At 40.1% G+C, this 21,647-nt stretch overlaps 1 protein-coding gene across 1 annotated transcript in view; it reads left to right on the top strand.

The window, feature by feature from the left end:
• The window catches only part of PAK1 (p21 (RAC1) activated kinase 1), a gene marked incomplete at its 3' end in the record, with an annotated part of 203,087 nt that overhangs the window by 128,155 nt on the left and 53,285 nt on the right, over positions 1 to 21,647 (top strand). Inside the window, exons 7-11 of the mRNA XM_082844295.1 lie at positions 1,483 to 1,657; positions 3,756 to 3,819; positions 6,410 to 6,458; positions 11,576 to 11,688; positions 17,589 to 17,706. Coding sequence (XP_082700421.1) covers positions 1,483 to 1,657; positions 3,756 to 3,819; positions 6,410 to 6,458; positions 11,576 to 11,688; positions 17,589 to 17,706 — 519 coding nt within the window. The remainder of the gene's footprint in view (positions 1 to 1,482; positions 1,658 to 3,755; positions 3,820 to 6,409; positions 6,459 to 11,575; positions 11,689 to 17,588; positions 17,707 to 21,647) is intronic.

Genomic DNA, 21,647 nt, shown 5'->3' on the forward strand with positions numbered 1-21,647 from the left:
GAATAGAAAATTAAGAAATCATTATGCTGGAATAGTCAGGAAAGAAGCTGTAGTCTCTGGTCTGTGTCTTGACTTATTGCTATTTCCACTATGTGGAAAGTTCTCTCCCTTTTCTACCTATTAAAATCATGTCCCTCCTTAAAGATCCAGCTGAAGAATCCTATTTATTTATTTATCGATTCATCAAACATTTTCCTGAATGCTTGCTTTCTGTTAGGCAACTGGTTAGATATAGGAACTCAGGGATGAATGACACAGATTCCCTGTCTTCATAGAGCTTATAGACTAACCAAAAAATTGTGATATTTTTATGAAAAAAGGTGATAAATGCCTTGATGCATCTCCTGGGGAAAGGCAGTATAACGTATGATCACCTCTTCTGTACATTAATAGTATACAGTTTGCTCGTATCTTCTGACATTTATCCCTTTTGCCTTGCAGTTAGGACTTTCTCCAAGACTTCCTTCACAGGAATAGTGGATGGGGCAGCATTTTGTACAGCAAGGCAAAGAACAGATTCTCAGTAAATGTTTATTAAGTAAATGAATGAATAGGAAATATAATAATATTTGCCAAAATTTGAAAGCTTAGTGTCTTTTGGGTGTGATATTACTCATTTCACACATTAATTAATTTATTACCACAGCAGCTCTATAAGATAGGTATCACTAACATCACCATTTTACAAATGAGGAAACTAAAGCATAGAGAAGTTAAATAATCTGCCCAAAGTCATACAAGGTAAGAATAAGAGTTGGGGGCTTCCCTGGTGGCGCAGTGGTTGAGGGTCCGCCTGCCGATGCAGGGGACACGGGTTCATGCCCCGGTCCGGGAAGATCCCACATGCCACGGAGCGGCTGGGCCCGTGGGCCATGGCCGCTGAGCCTGCGCATCCGGAGCCTGTGCTCCGCAACGGGAGAGGCCACAGCAGTGAGAGGCCCATGTACCGCAAAAAAAAAAAAAAGAATAAGAGTTGGGATTTAAGTCCAGTCAGTCAGTTTCCAGAGTCTGTGATCTAAATGACTACACCGTTACTGCCTCTTAAAGAAGAACAATTGCAGTTCCTTCTCTATGAGCGTTCAGGATTTAAAGAGGAAGTAACTCAAATGAAGATAATGTTGTGTTGTATTAGCCGTGGAAAGTACTATGGGAATACAGGATATTCATTTCAGCTTGGGAAAGAATAGAATTTTACAGATGAAGGGGATTCCCATCAAATGACAGAATGTCCTTTAAACTATTTATAATGAGAGTTGTCTAACTTGTACTGAATATCTTAAGTGCTCAGACTGTCACTAACCTTTATGTGTACAGTGAGAGCAAGGAAGGCCATTCCATCCTCACAGCCTGAGTATAGAGGAAGAGTGACATAGATTTTGACCTAGGAGAAGGGATGAGTTTACTGGGATTTGTTCTGTGGATGTTGTAACACACACATCTAAGAGAGACTGGCCTTGCCAAATTTTTGCACCAACAATGCAGGTATACACACGGTCCGTGATTGAACCACTTCCTATTACTCCAACTCGGGATGTGGCTACCTCTCCCATTTCACCTACTGAGAATAATACCACTCCACCAGATGCTCTGACCCGGAACACTGAGAAACAGAAGAAGAAGCCTAAAATGTCTGATGAGGAGATCTTGGAGAAATTACGTAAGCACTTCCCAGGTTTTTTAATTTCCCTCTGGTATGTGACTGGTCAAGCACAAAGGTGGAATTCTATTGCTATAAAGATCTTGGTTCTGCGCTAGGTGTATGTGGCTGGCTGGCTGTGCTTTACATCTTAGCCAGACTGTGCTTCTCTTCACCTGTCCTTGCACCCGCCTCCTCTGTCTCACCAGCCCTGATTAGATGCAACATTAGGATGGGAATGTGATGATAGCGTGGATAGCCCACTGTAAGGGCTAGAAATCACTTACCACTGGGCATGGGTTATGGAGATGACAGATAGCTTTTACCTAGTGAATAGTCTGGAATGTTGTGTTGAGAAAGACCGAGGCCTTGTCTAAACCTGGTGGGAAAGAGTGCTATGTTGATTATTGATGTTTCTGTTGACAGAAGATGGATCTGCCATCTTGGCTGAAGGAAAAGAAGTAAGGGAAACTAACATTTTGTGAGCCTGTGTTATGTACCAAATGACAAGCAAGGCATTTTCTTCATTTTTTTTCATTTACTCCTCATTTTAACCCTTGAAGACAGACATTATAATCCTCATTTTTTTGCAGTTAAGGTATTTGAGGCTAGCGATGCTAAATACTCTGCGAAAATTCACACAGCCAAAAAGTGACAGAGCTGGGGTTAGAGCACAACTTGTGCTCCTGTGATCAGAACATGCTGTTTCTTGCAGTCAGGTGAAAACTTCCATTTTACTTTTTTTTAGTGACCATAAATATTAGGGTAGCTTGTTTCTCTTTTTCAGTAATCTGCAGGAGAATTCATATGAGAAGAAAGGACTGGGTTGGTCTGTAGGCTTGGAAGAATCATCTGACAAGGCCTTTGATTTATTCTTTGAACTTATCTACTTCTAAAGAGGATTTGATGGGACTGATTTGGTCAAGTCTGCGCACTGGCATTGCTTTTTAATGCTGAGTTTCTGGTTCCTCAGCTTAGCAGCTCTCGATTTTGTCCTGATAATTCTTACTTGACTTTTAAAAAAAATTTCACTCTTTTAAAAGTTGCCCTTGCCCAGAGCCCTTACGAAATGATGAAATAAGAAAAGCCACTTACCTAGCCGTCTGTTTACTCTTGTATGCATTCTTTTTCTCTGAACCAGATTTTTTTTAAAACAGTGATACTTAGAACATAGAATTATGGAAAGCAGACTGGCCTGGGAGTTATGGACCCTTGGGTTGAAGCACAGCCACTAACCTGCACGTTGGGCGATTTCCTGCTGTTCTCTGGCCCTCCTTTTTCTCATCTTTTAAATAGGGATGTTAATACCTGTCTCATTTGTAAGTCAGATGAAATAATGTATGTGAAAAGTACCAAATACTAGTAATTGGTATTAGTGGAAAGGACTTTGGACTGGGAGACCAAAACCAAGCTCCTAATCTTAGCTCTGACACCAATTTGCTGTGTGACCTTGAGGGGAAGTATCTTCCTTTCTGTGGGCCTCAGTTTTACCATATCCAGAATACTTTTTTTGAAACTGTCAACTCTCTCATACCTGTGTGCCTTTGCACTTGAAGTACTTTCTGTTGTAACCCTTTCTTGACTTTCTCTCCCTGGCTAATTCCTACCAACCCTGTAAAAATTAGTCCAGATATCACTTCCCTTATGAAGCCTTTCTAGTCTATATTTTTGCCTCTTTCTGTATCACCACAGTTATTATATTTTCATGGAACTTTATACTTATTGTCTGTCTCCCCTGAGATTAGAGCTTCTTGAGAGCAGAGACTGTCTTAACCGTGTCTCATCTATCTCTTTATTTGTTGCATTCAACATAGAGCTTAGTACATAGTAAGTGAGCATGTTAAAATGAGTTAATGTCTATTGAATGAATGGATTTTAAAATGAATGAATAACTTTTAGGAGTTTAGAATTGGATTAGAGTACTATGAATAAAAGCGGTAAGGAGATGAAACTTTTGGTTGAAACTTAAAGAGGGAAAACTAAGGACCTGCTTAGTGTGGTTTTTAGGTATTGGAGATAGTTCTTTAATCCTTGCCAGCTCAGCCTTTGGGAAAATATGGGGCCTGTTTTGTATGTTGATCTGGGAAAAACTGATTCATGTTCTCTGTTTCTTTCAAAGGGAGCATAGTGAGTGTGGGTGATCCTAAGAAGAAATACACACGGTTTGAGAAGATTGGACAAGGGTTAGTAGGGGCATTTTCTTCCCTAGAAAAATGACTTAAAGTTGTGTGTGCTGGTGTATATGATTGTGCTCGTGTTCCGCCTCTCATAAAGCTTGCTCTTCTTTCTCCACCTCACCCATCTGAAGGTGTTTTGTTAGGCTGACCTCAGGTTTACAGAATTATGTTTAATATGTGAGATGTGCCATTAGCTGACATGGTTGCTAAAAATACACCTGTGGTGAGAGTGAAAAACCCATTTATTTTCTTGGCACAAAACCTTCTTCCCAAATTATAGCTCTGCTTTTCCAGATTAACCCTGTTTACCTGATGCTGAGACCTACCGGCACTAATATGAAATGGAAGACTCAGAACTGCAGACTCTTCTGCTAGTATAATGGGATCTGTTTTTCTAGTGGATGCCAGAATTCATGTCTCCTGCTCTCTGATTCCTTCTCTGCATCTTGTATCCTGCCCTCAATGTGCTGAACTCAGCAAATCTTAACGGAATTCCTGTTAGGTGCTAGGCACTGTGAATACAACTATGAATCAGTCTCTCCCTTCAGAGACCCCATGGCTACAGAAGGAGATAGACAGTCAAACAAAAAATTATAATATACTGTGATAAGTCTTAAAAGTGGCCATTATTTTGAGTAAGAGAAGCCAGATACAAAAGAGCAGATGCTGTATGATTTTATTTATATGGAGTTAAAGAACAGGCAAAACTAATGCTAATATAAGTCAGAATAATCATTGCGTCTGGGAGGGGAGTGTTGATTGGGATGTGGCAAGAGAGAACCTTCAGGGGTGATCGTGATGTTGAACATGTAGGTGTGTACGTATTGAAAAATCATCAAGTTGTGTACTTGAGATTTGTGCAGATTAAGTAAGTTATACCTCTGTATAAAAAAGAAAAATAATAAGATTTCTACAGATATACCCAATTAGCTAAAATTAAAAAGAAACTGAAGAAAAGTGTCTGGCTTGTAGAAAGCTCTCAGTGTTACTTGAGTGAAAGCATTGTTGTTAATGAAGTAATTGAAGCTTTCTGTTTTAGTTTTCTTTTTTATGCATCCAAGAACTTCTGAAATAAGATAAAGTAATGCATAATATACTGATGTTGTATTTGTACAGTATTCTACAGCTTACATCTGTTATTTGCATCTATTGTTTAATTCAATCCTCAAAACAACCCTGGACTTGAGTGCATCTCATTTTTTCCTGGTCTGGTGCTTTTGTGAGTCTGAACCGGTATAAGGTAGTTAACACCTTGAGAAGAAATTGTTTTGCTTGCCTCAGAGTAATCTGGGATGGTATTTCCTTTAGATAATTACATTGAGATATTAAGAATGTAGCAGAAAGGTACACAGACAAGTGTGGGCAAGTCAGGTCCTATCTCTGGACTTCAGTTTCTTCATTTAAGCGAAAGGGGCTGTGGATTCAGGGTCTTTCACCTCCCAAACTGCTGATGTGTGTGTTCAGATGTATGAGGCCCATAAATAGGCACTATCTGCAAAAGTTTTTTTCCTTGCTTACTTGACAGGTGTGTTAGTGCTAAGGGAGGGATACAATATGTATTAAGCACCTATGCTGATGTTTCCACATTCCATGATTTTAAAACTGTACATGGCACACAAATAAGATAAATTAGTACTATTATAATTTTGCTTGTTTTTTTTTCCCCTTTAAGACCTGAAGGTTTTTTTGACCTGGAATTCATATGTCTAATCATATGTCTATTTGAGGCAGAAACAATCAGGAACTAACCAGTGGGCCTCAGTAGCTTCTGAGCCTCTGTAATCATGGAGACACAGTCTCAAAATGTCCAGTTCCTTGAGGACTGGGCATATTTGCCCTTAAAGAATGGTATATCTGGTGGGATAGGGGAGAATGGGGACAGGAATATAGACATCAGCTTTATGACAGAAGATGTCTAGAGGTAGGATGATCAGGCAATGGGGAAAAAACTGCCAATGCAAAGAATCCCATCCTTATTTGATTGTCCATGTCTTATGATGCCAACTTCCTGACATGTAGCTAGGATCCTAACTAAAGAGTTGTAGTTGGGAAGCTGGGGACCATAATTTCTGTCTTCCAGGCAAACTTACAAGTGATTTTTCCCCCGAATTGACCTGACTTCCCTGGGAAGCATAATCACAGAGCTTGCCTAGAATACATTTTTGCAGTACATAGAATTTTAAGTTTCTTTCAATCGCATCATATAAATCTGACATACTGACATGTAAGGTTACAAATATTGTTGCATATCACTCATCTACAAACACACAGGGTTCATGGTTATAGGCATAAAGTGTGGTTCTTAGTCATTTAGAATGGACATGATTACTTTCCTAGCATTATTCCTAGTATTTCTCTGCCATTCTTCGTCCATCCCTCCTTTCTTCCCTCACTTCCTGATGGCCACTAGAGCATATATTCTCTTTACTACTACATACTGCCTCTCATGAGAGTGGAGTGGGAGAGGCAATGGGGAGGATTATTTTTGCTGCTATTTTTATTAACACTTGCATTGCCAGATTGTGTGTAGAGCTTCATTTGACAAATGTCACTTCATCTAACACCTGCTTTTTTCTTTCCCCCACCTGTTGTTCAGTGCTTCAGGCACTGTGTACACTGCAATGGATGTGGCCACAGGACAGGAGGTAAGTATCCACCACCAACTACTACTCCTTCAGTTCCACTGTTTCATTTTTCTTTTTGTTAAGTTTTTGCCCTTCTTAGCTCAATAGGGACACTTCTAGTTTCTCAGTATTGCAGACTAGAACTCCTTAACATGATGAGATTTACAGATTTCAGAAAAAGTCACTGTGCCTACAGTGCAGAGAAGAGATTGGGGGAGATAAGAGTGGAGCAATGAGTCAGGAGGTTACTGTGTAATTCCATGTGAGAGATGATGGTCTGGACTAAGGTGGTAGCATAGTATGAATGGGGAGAAGTGGATGAATTTGAGAGGTACTTAAGTAGATACGACAGAATTTGGTGAATGTGAGGATGGCTCACAAGTGAGTGGTACTAGTCAAGGAGAAAGAACAAAGGAGGAGGTACAGATTTGAGGAAGTTAGATGTTGCCTGAGAGACTTTCTTGTGAAACTGCCTGGTGGACAATTATTTTTACAAGTCTGGTGCTTGGGAGAGAAATCTGATAGAGAAGAGATTTAAACATGTGTCTCTTGCCTCCCAATCTAGTGGTCCTTCCATTACTCTGTGCCCAGGATTCCAGTAGACATTGAAGTCCTCATTTGGAGGCACCTCTTTGTCTCTCACATTTCATAAGCTGGGAAGGCTCTGATCTTATTGCTAAAGCCTGATGACCCAAGCTCTTATCTTCAGCAGAAGAAGCCATGAAGGGACTCTAGAAGGCTTGAAGTTTCTTTGCATTGTACTCTTTGGTTGCAGAGCAGGAATGTTGGAAGGTGGGTTGTATATGGGAGTTGCCTGGGGAAGATCTTAGCTCAAAAGACTAATGGGGCTCAGAGCTTAAGAGAGGCATCTCCTGTTCCAGTGAAAACAGAGTTGGGCTCTTCTGAGGGAGGCTACTAGGACCTGCTTGTATATGTTTGGTGGTTGAAACCCCATGGTGTACTGGAGAAGTCATGGTTAATAGGGACAGCACGTACCTCACTGTGCTTTTGTCAGGCTTTTACAAGTGTCTGAGCCAAATATTGAGGCTCCATTGAGGGTAAGTCAACTTAAAAAAAACAACATTATTATGTTTAAAGATTTATTAATTGTTCTTTGATGTGAGAATCCAATAACCTAGATGTTTACCTTTACTTATAAAACCTTGGGCAAGTCATTTGACCTCCTAAGCCTGAATTTTATTTATTTATAAAATGTGCATGATAACATATACCTTACAAAATGTGAATGAGTTGAGTGAAGTAATGCGTGCGAAAATATACCATAAACTAAGAATTACATATATATTAATATTTATTCGTATGTATTTATTTATTCTACAGAATGTTTACTGAACATTTGCTTTATGTGACACTTTGCGCTAAGACCTATGTGAAAGATTCAGGCATTAGAATCATATATATAAATGTAAGAAACCATACTTTCTATTGTGTACATATAAGACTCCTATAATGCTGGCAGGAACCTGTGATAACATAATGGTAAAGAAGGAAGGATGGTATCATTCTGCTGATTTTAAATATGCTGTATTGGTAGAGATAAAAAAAGGAGGTTATATTAAATATTAATATTAAAAAGAACCCTATGAGGTAGGGAATATTATTTCCTTTTTACTGATGAGGAATTTGAGACTCGGGAGTTTAGTAACTTTGGCCGGGTTGTGCTAATAGCAGTTAGCAAGGGCTGGGTTAGAATCCTTTGATTCTAAAATTTTAACTTGTGCTTTCTGGGCTGCAAGGCCGCAGCAGAGCTAAGGTTAGGCACCACGGCCCCTGGTCGTGTTTCTGGCCTCTGGGGCCTCACAGCCCTTGATGGGAGGCAGGCTGGTGCTGGCCGGTTCCTGGAAGGCCTGGAGGCTCCATGTGTGAGCAGCTGGCCACAGGAAACAAACTTGACTTCACTATGTGCCTGCCTTGTGGTTACAAAACTATGAATGGAAGGGAGTCCATTAGGGTGGCTAATGCAGTGTAGCCAGGAAGGCCTCCTTTCCTCCCCCAGGGAGTGTAAATCTTTAGTGGAGCTAGCGAGATACTCTGTGTTTGTGAGCAAGTGCCTATTGGGAGTTATCCAGCTGAGAAGAGGAGAGCTATTGTCTGTCATCTGTAAGAAGATTAGCATATTAGTGCTGGAAATCCTCCAGTTACAGATCCAGCAATTAATTTTCAAGCCCATTTTTTAGAGGGAATGTGTGTAATAGAGTAAACTGGAAGTGACTTTGAAGTCATATGAACCTGAAAGCATTGATTATGACCTTGGGCAACTTTCTTGTAAGTCTTTGTCTTCATTTTCTTCCCTGAAAATGCAGATAATGATTTTTGCTCGACAGGCTTGTTGTTAGGTTTTACAGAGATAATGTCAGTAGAGCACCTAACACAGCGCTGGCACAGAGCAGGCATTCAATAAACAGTAGTGGTGGGAGGGTGGTTTGTTTTTGCTGTCATTCCTGCTGATAACGTTGTCACTCTTGCTGCTCTGTGCCAATTACTCATCAAATGCTGTTATGACAATGATTAGCATTTTCATTGTTGTCTTACTGTATTATTTACATTTCTTATGTATGAGTAACACATTGACACTGTCTCATTTAGTTCTCAGAACAATCCTGTGAGGAGGGGATTCAGGGTGGGATTATTATCCTCAGTATTGATAAAGGGACCGAGGCTCAGAGAGCTTGTGACTAGTCAAGGTTAGTAAGTGACAGCCCCAGCCCCAGAGCTTAGGCCCCCAGAGTTCAAGTCCAGTTCTTTTTCTGTTATAGGAGTGCTATCTGCTGGCCTGAATAGGAGGGATCTGATTAGGTGAAGGGCATTTAGCCTAGCCCACAGTTAGTAGCTATTGAAAAGGATTCCTGGTGTCTTGCCACCCCGTCTGTTATCCACAGGCTGCCTCTTTTCTCCCTTGCTGCTGCAGCAGTGACCTCTGTGAGGTTAACTAGCGCTGTCCCATCCTCCAGGATGGCCTGAGGAACTGCAGAGAACCCAGATCTTAGTATGTGTTGTAAGGGCTTACAGTCTTAATGTAATGTGTCTTTAGATCACTGTGTTCCTCTTCAGACATTAGAAAAAGCTAATCATCAGCTGTTATAGCAAGCTGCAGCCAGACCAGAAGCCTAACCTGATAGGAGACTCCACTCCAAAGCAATTTTTTCTCACTTGGGGCAGGGAATGGAGGTGATCAAAATGTTTTAAAAAATCATTTCTATTCTTACTGATGAACTGGCTCTTGGCAGAAGATTGTTCATACTTGATTGAAGAAATAATAGAATTTGGGTTTTTTCCATAAAAGTTGAATTATTCATCCTCTACACTTCTTGCTGATTCTGGAAAGACTAATTTTAGTTGTTCTGTTAGGTGTTCATGTTCTTGGCTGTTATTTCTAGGGAATAAACATTTAGGAAATAATTTAAAGTCTGCTCCTATAGGATAGGGCAGCCTATTGCTAATGCTCTTTGTGGTTTAAAAACAAAGTATTTATCAACCCACTCAATTCTGTCTTTTCCTCTTCATTTCTGAAAAGATTTGTTGAGCACCCACTGTGTGTCAGGCCCTGTGCTTGGCACCAGGGATTCTGAGCTTTCAAATGAGCTCTCAAGCTTCTCGGGAGACACACCCTAACTAATCATCATACAATTCAGTATGTGCTGAGTTCCACAAGAGAGGTATAAGTATAATCTTATGGGGCTTTAAAGAAGGCAAAAAGCCTATCTGGTTTGGAGAATGAGGTTTCTTTTGGTCTGATACAAAGTATGAGAAGGTTTGGAACATGTAAAAACAGTGGAGCAAGATGTTCTAAATGGAGAGAAGCTCAGATTGTAGTATATGAAGGAATACAGTGAGAAAGAAGTAAGATAGGGGTCAGATCATAAGGACTTCGAATGTTGGGCCAAGGAGCATCTCTAGGCAAACAGGAGCCATTTCTGCTTTGAACAGGGGAGAGAGTCACCAAATGTATACTGTGGGGAAGATTAATCTGGTTGTGTGTGCAGGATAAATGGGCATCACTTTTGAGATTCTAATCCTGACTTTGCTACTGAATAGCTGTGTAGGCAAGTCACATATCCTCTCTGAATCACAATTTCCTTATCTGTCAAAGGGGGTCGATAGTAATATTTAACTCATAAAGTGTCTCAGAGGATTAAATGAAATACATTTGAGAATACCCTACATAGTACCCGACACATAAAAAAGGACACAAAAGTGCCTTGGAAACTAACGTGTTCCTTAAATTTGTATTATGTGAAAATTTGTTTATTTCCGTAGACACAAAGCCTATCAATTTCTTTTTCATACATAAACATTAACGATCCCTTTTTTCTATTCTTTCTTAACCTGGTCAGCTCTGATTTATTTTTCCACAACAAGTTCAAAAACTTATCTCCCCTTTATGAAACCTCTGCATTGATCGTGTGAAAGAGTTCTTGGCCCAGTTTTATGCTCCTGTAACACTTTGTAGGGACTTTTGTTATATAGCATACCTCTTTTATATTGTGATTTTTAAAAGTATTTTTCTAATATAAGTATTTTATTTAGTAGCAAGTTTGATCTTCACACTTTGGTGCACATGAGAATTGCCTGGAGGGCTTATTAAAGTACAGAGTTTTTGAGGAAAAGGAAGTCCCTATTTACTTGGGCTTGGATTAAGTAGAGATCTAAGAAGGTAGAGAGATGAATGGAAAGATCAATTTTAAAATTCTTTCACTTCCTCATTTAAATTCTTCATAACTATGTCTTATCCTCATCTCCAGTGACACCAGTACCAATACCAAGTAATAAATGATCCTTATACTCAGCAAGTGAACTTTTCCATTAAATAGAAAGTTTGTGCAAAAAAAAAAAAAAAGCAAAACCAAAAAAACAACCCACAGAATTTCTGATTCAGTAGGTTTATGTGGGGACTGAAAATTTTTATTTGTAACACATTCCTAGATAATGTTGATGTTGCTGGTCTGGGGACCTCACACTGAGTACCACTGGTCTCCGGAGATGAACTGTGATTTCCTCAAGGGCTAAGACCATATCTTACTCATTTCTATCTCCTTAGTGTTTATGTCTGGTACTTAGTAGGTGTTCAGTAAATGCTGAGTGACTCTGGTTGTACATTGAATGTACTCTAATTTCAGGTGGCCATTAAGCAGATGAACCTTCAGCAGCAGCCGAAGAAAGAGCTGATTATTAATGAGATCCTGGTCATGAGGGAAAACAAGAACCCAAATATTGTGAACTACTTGGACAGGTATGGAGTGGTAGTCCTGTTAGAGAGATAGGGCCTTAGGGATGGATGGATGGTGGAGCTCTTAGGGGAGAAGGCAACACCAGCACTCAGAACTGCCTCCATTTAAGATTCATCTGTGATGTTTGGCTCTCTGCCAATGACCCTGCATGTTGGTGGACACCTCTGATTGCTGTACAGTATTCTGGGTTAGGCTGAACCCTACCACCCTGTAGCTTCTCACAGCTGGTCCTGATACTGTTTGTTCTACCCCAGGGAATGCCTTCAGCCCATCTGCCTGAGTCAAACATGTAGGTCTTTAAATCATTCTGCATCTCAGATCTTTCCTTGTCCTGCTTACCCTGCTGAATAACTTCTGGTTTGTCTGCATTCTCTTAAAATGTGACATTCAGTAGTTTCGTTTGAGATTTCACCATTACGGAGACATTGGGACCCCTCCTTTGTTCTAAACACTACAGAACTTGATTTGATTTTTTTTTTTTTAAGAGTTCTGTTTCATTGTTGACCCCTGGTAAGTTTGTAGTCAATTCAAATCTCTGATCCTTGTTTGTTGGAAGATTTTTAATCACAGTCTCGTGTTCAGTCCTTGTGATTGGTCTGTTTATATTTTCTATTTCTTCCTGGTTCAGTTTTGGAAGGTTGTGCTTTTCTAACAATTTGTCCATTTCTTGCAGGTCGTCCATTTTATTGGGATAGAGTTGCTTGTAGTAATCTCTCATGATCCTTTGTATTTCTGCAGTGTCAGTTGTTACTTCTCCTTTTTCATTTCTAATTCTATTGATTTGAGTCTTCTCCCTTTTTTTCTTGCTGAGTCTGGCTAATGGTTTATCAATTTTGTTTATCTTCTCAAAGAACCAGCTTTTAGTTTTATTGATCTTTGCTATTGCTTCTTTCATTTCTTTTTCATTTATTTCTGATCTGATCTTTATGATTTCTTTCCTTCTGCTAAGTTTGAGGGTTTTTTGTTCTTCTTTCTCTAATTGCTTTAGGTGTAAGGTTAGGTTGTTTATTTGAGATGTTTCTTGTTTCTTAAGGTAGGATTGTATTGCTATAAACTTCCCTCATAGAACTGCTTTTGCTGCCTCCCCTAGGTTTTGGGTCATCGTGTTTTCATTGTCATTTGTTTCTAGGTTTTTTTTGATTTCCTCTTTGATTTCTTCAGTGATCTCTTGGTTATTTAGTAGTGTATTGTTTAGCCTCAAAGTGCTTGTATTTTTTATAGATTTTTTTTCTGTAATTGATAATCTAGTCTCATAGCGTTGTGGTCGGAAAAGATACTTGATATGATTTCAATTTTCTTAAATTTACAAAGGCTTGATTTGTGACCCACGATATGATCTATCCTGGAGAATGTTCCATGAGCACTTGAGAAGAGCATGTATTCTGTTCTTTTGGAGGGAATGTCCTATAAATATCAATTAAGTACATCTTGTTTAATGTATCATTTAAAGCATGTGTTTCCTTATTTATTTTTATTTCGGATGATCTGTTCATTGGTGAAAGTGGGGTGTTAAAGTCCCCTACTATGATTGTGTTACTGTCAATTTCCCCTTTTATGGCTGTTAGCATTTGCCTTATATATTGAGGTGCCCCTATGTTGGGTGCATAAATATTTACAATTGCTGTGTCTTCTTCTTGGATTGATCCCTTGATCATTATGTAGTGTCCTTTTTTGTCTCTTGTAATAGTCTTCATTTTAAAGTCTATTTTGTATGATATGAGAATTGCTACTCCAGCTTTCTTTTGATTTCCATTTGCATGGAATATCTTTTCCCATCTCCTCACTTTCAGTCTGTATGTGTCTCTAGGTCTGAAGTCGGTCTCTTGTAGACAGCATATGTATGGGTCTTGTTTTTGTATCCATTCAGCCAGCCTATGTCTTTTGGTTGGAGCATTAATCCATTTACATTTAAGGTAATTATCGATATGTATGTTCCTATTACCATTTTAATTGTTTTGGGTTTGTTATTGTAGGTCTTTTCCTTCTCTTGTGTTTCCTGCCTAGAGAAGTTCCTTTAGCATTTGTTGTAAAGCTGGTTTGGTGGTGCTGAATTCTCTTAGATTTTACTTGTCTGCAAAGGTTTTAATTTCTCCATCGAATCTGAATGAGATCCTTGCTGGATAGAGTAACCTTGGATGTAGGTTTTTTCCCTTTCATCACTTTAAATATGTCCTGCCACTCCCTTCTGGCTTGCAGAGTTTGTGCTGAAAGATCAGCTGTTAACCTTATGGGGATTCCCTTGTCTGTTATTTGTTGTTTTTCCCTTGCTGCTTTTACTATTTTTTTTTTGCATTTAATTTTTGATAGTTTGATTAATATGTGTCTTGGCATATTTCTCCTTGGATTTATCCTGTATGGGACTCTCTGTGCTTCCTGGACTTGATTGACTATTTCCTTTCCCATATTAGGGAAGTTTTCAATTATAATCTCTTCAAATATTTTCTCAGTCCCTTTCTTTTCCTCTTCTTCTTCTGGGACCCCTATAATTCGAATGTTGGTGCGTTTAATGTTGTCCCAGAGGTCTCTGAGACTGTCCTCAATTCTTTTCATTATTTTTTCTTTATTCTGCTCTGCGGTAGTTATTTCCACTATTTTATCTTCCAGGTCACTTATCCGTTCTTCTGCCTCAGTTATTGTGCTATTGATTCCTTCTAGAGAATTTTTAATTTCATTTATTGTGTTGTTCATCATTGTTTGTTTGCCCTTTAGTTCTTCTAGGTCCTTGTTAAATGTTTCTTGTATTTTCTCCATTCTGTTTCCAAGATTTTGGATCATGTTTACTATCATTACTCTGAATTCTTTTTCAGGTAGACTGCCTGTTTCCTCTTCATTTGTTAGGTCTGGTGGGTTTCTACCTTGCTCCTTCATCTGCTGTGTGTTTCTCTGTCTTCTCATTTTGCTTAACTTACTGTGTTTGAGGGTCTTCTTTTCACAGGCTTCAGGTTCGCAGTTCCTGTTGTTTTTGGTGTCTGCCCCCAGTGGGTATGTTTGGTTCAGTGGGTTGTGTAGGCTTCCTGGTGAAAGAGACTGGTGCCTGTGTTCTGGTGCATGAGGCTGGATCTTGTCTTTGTGGTGGGCAGGACCGCATCCATTGGTGTGTTTTGGGGTGTCTGTGACCTTATTATGATTTTAGGCAGCCTCTCTGCTAATGGGTAGGGTTGTGTACCTGTCTTGCTAGTTGTTTGGCATAGGGTGTCCAGCACTGTAGCCTGCTGGTCGTTGAGTGGAGCTGTTAGCTTTGAGATGCAGATCTCTGGGAGAGCTTTCACCGTTTGTTATTACGTGGAGCTGGGAAGTCTCTGGTGGACCAGTGTCCTGAACTTGGCTCTCCCACCTCAGAGGCATAGGCCTGGCACCTGGCCGGAGCACCAAGACCCTGTCAGCCACACAGCTCAGAAGAATAGGGAGGAAAAAAAGAAAGAAAGAAAAAATAAATAAAATAAAGTTATTAAAATAAAAAATGTTTTTAAATTATTAAAAATAAAAAAAGTTAAGAGTAATAAAAGAAAGAAAGAAGAGAGCAACCAAACCAAAAAACAAATCTACCAATGACTACAAGCGCTAAAAACTATACTAAAACAAAACAGAAAAACGGACAGACAGAGCCCTAGGACAAATGGTAACAGCAAAGCTATACAGACAACATCACACAAAGAAGCATGCACATACACACTCACAAAAAGAGAAAAAGGAAAAAAAAATACGTATATATATAAAAAAAAAGAGGAAGGGAGCAACCAAATCAATAAACAAATCTACCAATGATAATAAACTCTAAATACAAACTAAGTTAAACATGAGACCAGACACAAATTAGATATAAAAAGCAAACCCCAAGTCTACAGTTGCTCCCAAAGTCCACCACCTCAATTTTGGGATGATTCGTTGTCTATTCAGGTATTCCAGAGACGCAGGGTACATCAAGCTGATTGTGGAGATTTAATCCGCTGCTCCTGAGGCTGCTGGGAGAGATTTTGCTTCCTCTTCTTTGTTCACACAGCTCCCGGGTTCAGTTTTGGATTTGGCCCCACCTCTGCATGTAGGTCACCTGAGGGCATCTGTTCCCACCCAGACAGGACAGGCATAAAGTAGGAGCTGATTAGGGGGCTCTGGCTCACTCAGGCCGGGGTGGGGGGGTGGGGGAGGTGGGGGGGAGGGAGGGGTACGGGATGCGGGGCTAGCCTGCGGTGGCAGAGGCCAGCATGACGTTGCCACAGCCTGAGGCACGCCGTATGTTCTCCCAGGGAAGTTGTCCCTGGATCACGCCAGCCTGGCGGTGGTGGGCTGCATAGTCTCCCGGGAGGGGAGGTGTAGATAGTGACGTGTGCTCGTACACAGGCTTCTTGGTGGCTGCAGCACCAGCCTTAGCGTTTCATGCCTGTGTCTGGTGTCTGCACTGATAACTGTGGCTTGCACCTGTCTCTGGAGCTCATTTATGCTGTGCTCTGAATCCCTTCTCGCACACCCGAAACAATGGTCTCTTGCCTCTTAGGCAGGTCCAGACTTTTTCCTGGACTCCCTCCCAGCTAGCTGTGGCATACTTTCCCCTTCAGGCTGTGTTCACACAGCCAACCCCAGTCCTCTCCCTGGGATCTGACCCCCGAAGCCCAAGCCTCAGCTCCCAGCCCCCACCCATCCTGGTGGGTGAGCAGACAAGCCTCTCGGGCTGGTGAGTGCTGGTTGACACTGATCCTCTGTGCAGGAATCTCTCCGCTTTGCCCTCTGCACCCCTGTTGCTGTGCTCTCCTCTGTGGCTCCGAAGCTTCCCCCCCCGACCCCCGTCTCCACCAGTGAAGGGGCTTCCTAGTGTATGGAAACTTTTCCTCCTTCACAGGTCCCTCCCAGAGGTGCAGGTCCCATCCCTATTCTTTTGTCTCTTTTTTCTTTTTTCTTTTGCCTACCCAGGTACGTGGGGAGTTTCTTGCCTTTTGGGAAGTCTCAGGTCTTCTGCCAGCTTTCCGTAGGTGTTCTGTAGGAGTTGTTCCACATGTAGATGTATTTCTAATGTATTTGTGGGGAGGAAGGTGATCTCCACGTCTTACTCCTCCACCATCTCGAAGGTCTCTCCTAGGTGACGTTTTTGTTTATCACATAACAGAGCTGAGTTATCCAGTCCCTGAGTGAGACTATCAGTTTTAACTCATGTTAGCCCCATAATCTCTCTAGGGATACAGTACTAACTGGAAACCCTTGGCTTCCAGAAGCAGCTTTGGTTTTGCAGTCTTTACTGAATTTATTCCATTCTTAGAATCAGAGACATTCAAAATGGAGATCATTGTCAGCATAATGGCTATGGGTATAAAATTCTACAGCTTTTCAATGGCTCTTATAGTCAATACTTCATTTTACATTTACAGTTATCTTTTATTTTACTCATTGAATTATTCGGTAAATATTGACATCTACTGTGCCACACTTTATGGGAATGGAATCTTGAACAAGACCCAGTATGGGTCTTATGGATCTCAAATCTAATAGAATTCTAAAGGAGGTTTAGTGACTTTCCCTAATATTGGTAAGATGGACTCCAAATCCCATCTTTGTCAAATGTTTGGATGCTCTCTCCTTTCATGCAGAGAGGTGTGGGAATCATGCCTGATTTTAGGAAGTACTACTTTGTGTTGTGATGAAATAATTTTATATCTTCAACCTAGTGATTGTAGTTCTGTCTTTTGGGGCTTCACAGAACAGTGTGCTTTGATTTCCCCAGGCGAATCCTTAAGAGATGTCACGTTAGTGATCCTGTCCCACAGATTCTGCTTTTCCTTAGAAAAAAGAACCCTGGACTCTTCCAGAACTGAGGGAAATGCAGAGTCACTCTGGTATATGCTTATCCTTTGAAAGCCACTGCTATGGTCCAGTGTACTCTATTCCTTCTCACCCTTTATCTTTACTCCTACAGTTACCTCGTGGGAGATGAGCTATGGGTTGTCATGGAATATTTGGCTGGAGGTTCTTTGACAGACGTGGTAACAGAAACCTGCATGGATGAAGGCCAGATTGCAGCTGTGTGCCGTGAGGTAAGGCAAGTGGCCAACCAGACTTGAGCAGGACATGGTCTCCATGTCCATATATCTCAAAGTTCTGCATCTGAAGGAATCTCAGCCTGGGCACTGTAGAGGTGGGAGAAATTAGTTGTACTGTCTCCCATCATCCTCTTTTTATACCTGTTTTTAAAGATTACTATATTCTGAAAGTTAGAAAGTTCCAAAATATATATATATACACACATATGTATATATATGCATAATCACGCATAATTTCAACCTCTTAAAAATAACTGCTATGAACACTTATTTTCCTTTACCTCTTTTATATGGGTATATATTTTAATCATATTTTTATTCTGCTTTCCTGCTTTATTCATGTGCTATGAAGGAAATAAAGTAGAATAAAAAGATAGTGACAGGGCTTCACTGGTGGCGCAGTGGTTGAGAGTCCGCCTGCCGATGCAGGGGACGCGGGTTCGTGCCCCGGTCCAGGAAGTCCCACATGCCACGGAGCAGCTAGGCCCATGAGCCATGGCCGCTGAGCCTGCGTGTCCGGAGCCTGTGTTCCGCAACGGGAGAGGCCACAACAGTGAGAGGCCCACGTACCGCGAAAAAAAAAAAAAAAAAAAAAAAAAAGATAGTGACAAGAGGAGGTACTATTTCAGACAGAGTAGTCAGGGAAGGTTTTGCCGTAGATTTGAGTAAAGATCTGAATGGTATGAAAGAGTAAGCCAAGCAAAAATCTAGGGTAAAATACTTCCAGGCAAAAGAAATAGGAAACAAAGCTTAAATAGGTATTCTCCTCTCTCCTCATTGCTATTATATGTCTCAAGTCTGTAAAATGCTTGTATAAGAAGGGAAAATAAATACCTCTGCAAGGCCTCCATGAAAAGCAGTGTCCTCAGGGGATAGCCACATTTTCGTTAGAGCAAGAAGGTGAGGGGAGTATTAGAAGAAGTTGAGCATATTGGGTGCTTTGCTGATAAGAGACTGGAACTTTCTGATAGCCTAATAATAGAAAAGTTTGGGAATGAGGGAGAGTAGAAGATTTAAGTGATTAGAAGATTAGGTTCAGAGTTTTATGGGGATCAGTATGCTTGGGTTTTGATGATGCAAGATTTGGAGGCATAACGATGTACTTTTATATTAATATTAGGAAAGATAAAGTCATGTGAAATCAATACTGTCCTAGAAAATATGATCACATTTTCATTAAAAACCCTGGGATCTAGAACACATACACACATAGGTTAATGGAATTAACACAGGCCTGGGATTCTTAGATCTGATTTCTTTTCTTTGCTGTACCACTAAGGCAGTGTTTCTCAACTTTTGTTTCATTATCTTCCCTCCCCCACCCAGGAGCCTTTTAAGAAATTTTTGTCTAATCACATTCCCTTCATGAAATTTGATACCATAGATAAACTGTATTATCTGTTTATATACTGGGGACCTTTGGAAAGCCACACCATTGTAATGTCTAAGATGTTTTTCAGTCACCCCAGGGACTGACTTTCACTGGTTGAGATACATGCAAATGTATGCTTGGGGAAATCAATAAGCCTCAAGTGATTTATCTTAGAAATTGCAACATTCACACTGTATATGCCTTTGGGGTACCATATGGATCAAAAAGCATTTGGAGAAACATTTAAATGTTACCTAAATAGGTGGCATTACTATATCCTTAAGTTCTCATAGAGATAGTTCCCCTTTCTAAAAATACCTTTATTGAGATATAATTCACATACCATATTATTCACCCATTTAAAGTGTATAACTTAATGGGTTTTATTATATTGAGTTATGTAGCCATCACCATAATCAATTTTAGAACATTTTCGACACCCTAAAACGAAACTCCGTATCTATTAACAGATACCCCGCCCCACCCTCTTTCCCAGCCCTCCCAGCCCTATGCAACCACTAAACTATTTTCTGTCTCTATATATTTGCTTGTCCCAGGCATTTCATGTAAATGGAATCATATAATATGTGCATCTGACTGGCTTCTTTTGCTTAGCATAATGTTTTGAAGGTTCATCTGTGTTATAGCATATGTCCTTTTATTAGCAAATAAGATTCTATTTACTTATCTTTCCATCAGTTGATGGACATTTGGGTAATTTCCACTTTTTGGCTGTTATGGATGATGCTGTGAACATTCACGTACAAGTTGTTGGTTGGATGTATATTTTCATTTCTCTTGGGTATATGCCTAGGAGTGGAAATTCTGGTCATACAGCAACTCTATATTTAATATTTTAAGGACTGGCCAAAATGTTTTCCACAGTGGCTGTACCATTTTATATTCCCACCAGCAATGCATGAGGGTTCCAATTTCTTGAAATCATCCTTTTTGTTTATATATTTTAAAATTTAAATATTTAATTATTTAAATATTTAATTATTGAATTATTTAATATTTTAATTTATATATATTTTAAATTATATATTTTTTAAATCATCCTTTTTGTTTATATATTTTTTAAATTTAAACAAAATATATTTTGTTTAAAAATATATTTTTTAAATTAAATTTTTAAATTGTTTATATATTTAATTTAAATTTAATTAAGTTTTGGCTGCTTTGGGTCTTCGTTGCTGCGTGTGGGCTTTCTCTAGTTGCGGCAAGCGGGGGCTACTCTTTGTTGTGGTGCACGGGTTTCTCATTGCAGTGGCTTCTCTTGTTGTGGAGCACGGGCTCTAGGTGAGTGGGCTTCAGTAGTTGTGGCTCCCGGGCCCTAGAGCACAGGCTCAGTAGTTGTGGCGCACAGGCTTGGTTGCTCCGTGGCATCTGGGATCTTCCTGGAGGAGGGACTGAACCCATGTCCCTTGCATTGGCAGGCGGATTTTTTTTTTTTTTTTTTTTTTTCTTTTTTGCGGTACGCGGGCCTCTCGCTGTTGTGGCCTCTCCCATTGCGGAGCACAGGCTCCGGACGTGCAGGCTCAGCAGCCATGGCTCACAGGCCCAGCCACTCCGCAGTATGTGGGATCTTCCCGGACCGGGGCACGAACCCGTGTACCCTGCATCGGCAGGCGGACTCAACCACTGCACCATCAGGGAAGACCCGGCAGGCGGATTCTTAACCACTGCGCCACCAGGGAAGTCCCTGTTCATAATTTTTTACATCCAGAGGCCAAAGTCTCTAGCCTCCTTAGGAAAGCAAGTCATACTTTTCCAGGGAAAAGCCGCTTCTGAATATTGGTTTGTTTTTAATTTAGCCATTGATATGTTCTTAGAAAGTGAAGTATTAAGTTGAGAATATTTAAATAGTATCTTCTAACTGGTTTGCATTTTTAGTGTTTTTTAATCAGTGGAAGCCCCTAAAATTTTAGCTTTCGGTTATGAACTTAAACTAGTAGATTTAGTAGTAACTCTGAGAGTATCTTTTCTGATCCCCACATTTTACAGTTGGGAGATAGCCAGTAGCCCAGAGGGAGTAAGAGATTTGTCTAGAATAATATTGTTGGTCAGAACCATGCATTTTCATTGTTCCATTCACTCTATGTTACTTATTCTGCTTGCTAAGTCTGGGTATTTTCCAAGGTTCTTTTCTTTCTCCTCTATCTCCTATAGCATTTGCCAGTTCCAACCATTACCATAACTTAAAAAGAAAAAAAAAATCACCTCTTCACGAATGACTTGTAAACATTTATTTCAAGTCCAGCCTCTCTACAGAACTCTAAGATTCACATTTGCAGTGGCCTATGGACGTTAGTCTGCAACTCTTTATAGGAATATAAAAAACAGTACAAATTTATCTCCTCACCAAAATAAGATTATCCTCCTAAGTTCACTGCTTCTAATATCATTTCCGTTTGTCTAGTTTCCCAAATGTGACTCTCACTTTCCTCCAGTTTTTTCATTACGAAATCCCTTCCATTCTTCCTCAGTATTTATTTATTTTTTGTTGCCTCGGGTTCTTTGTCAAGGTGCTGATGTTCTGTAAACAACTCTAAAATACTTT

This window comes from Leucopleurus acutus, assembly GCF_964270905.1.
Source record: "Leucopleurus acutus genome assembly, chromosome: 8".
NCBI classification, from domain to species: domain Eukaryota; kingdom Metazoa; phylum Chordata; class Mammalia; order Artiodactyla; family Delphinidae; genus Leucopleurus; species Leucopleurus acutus.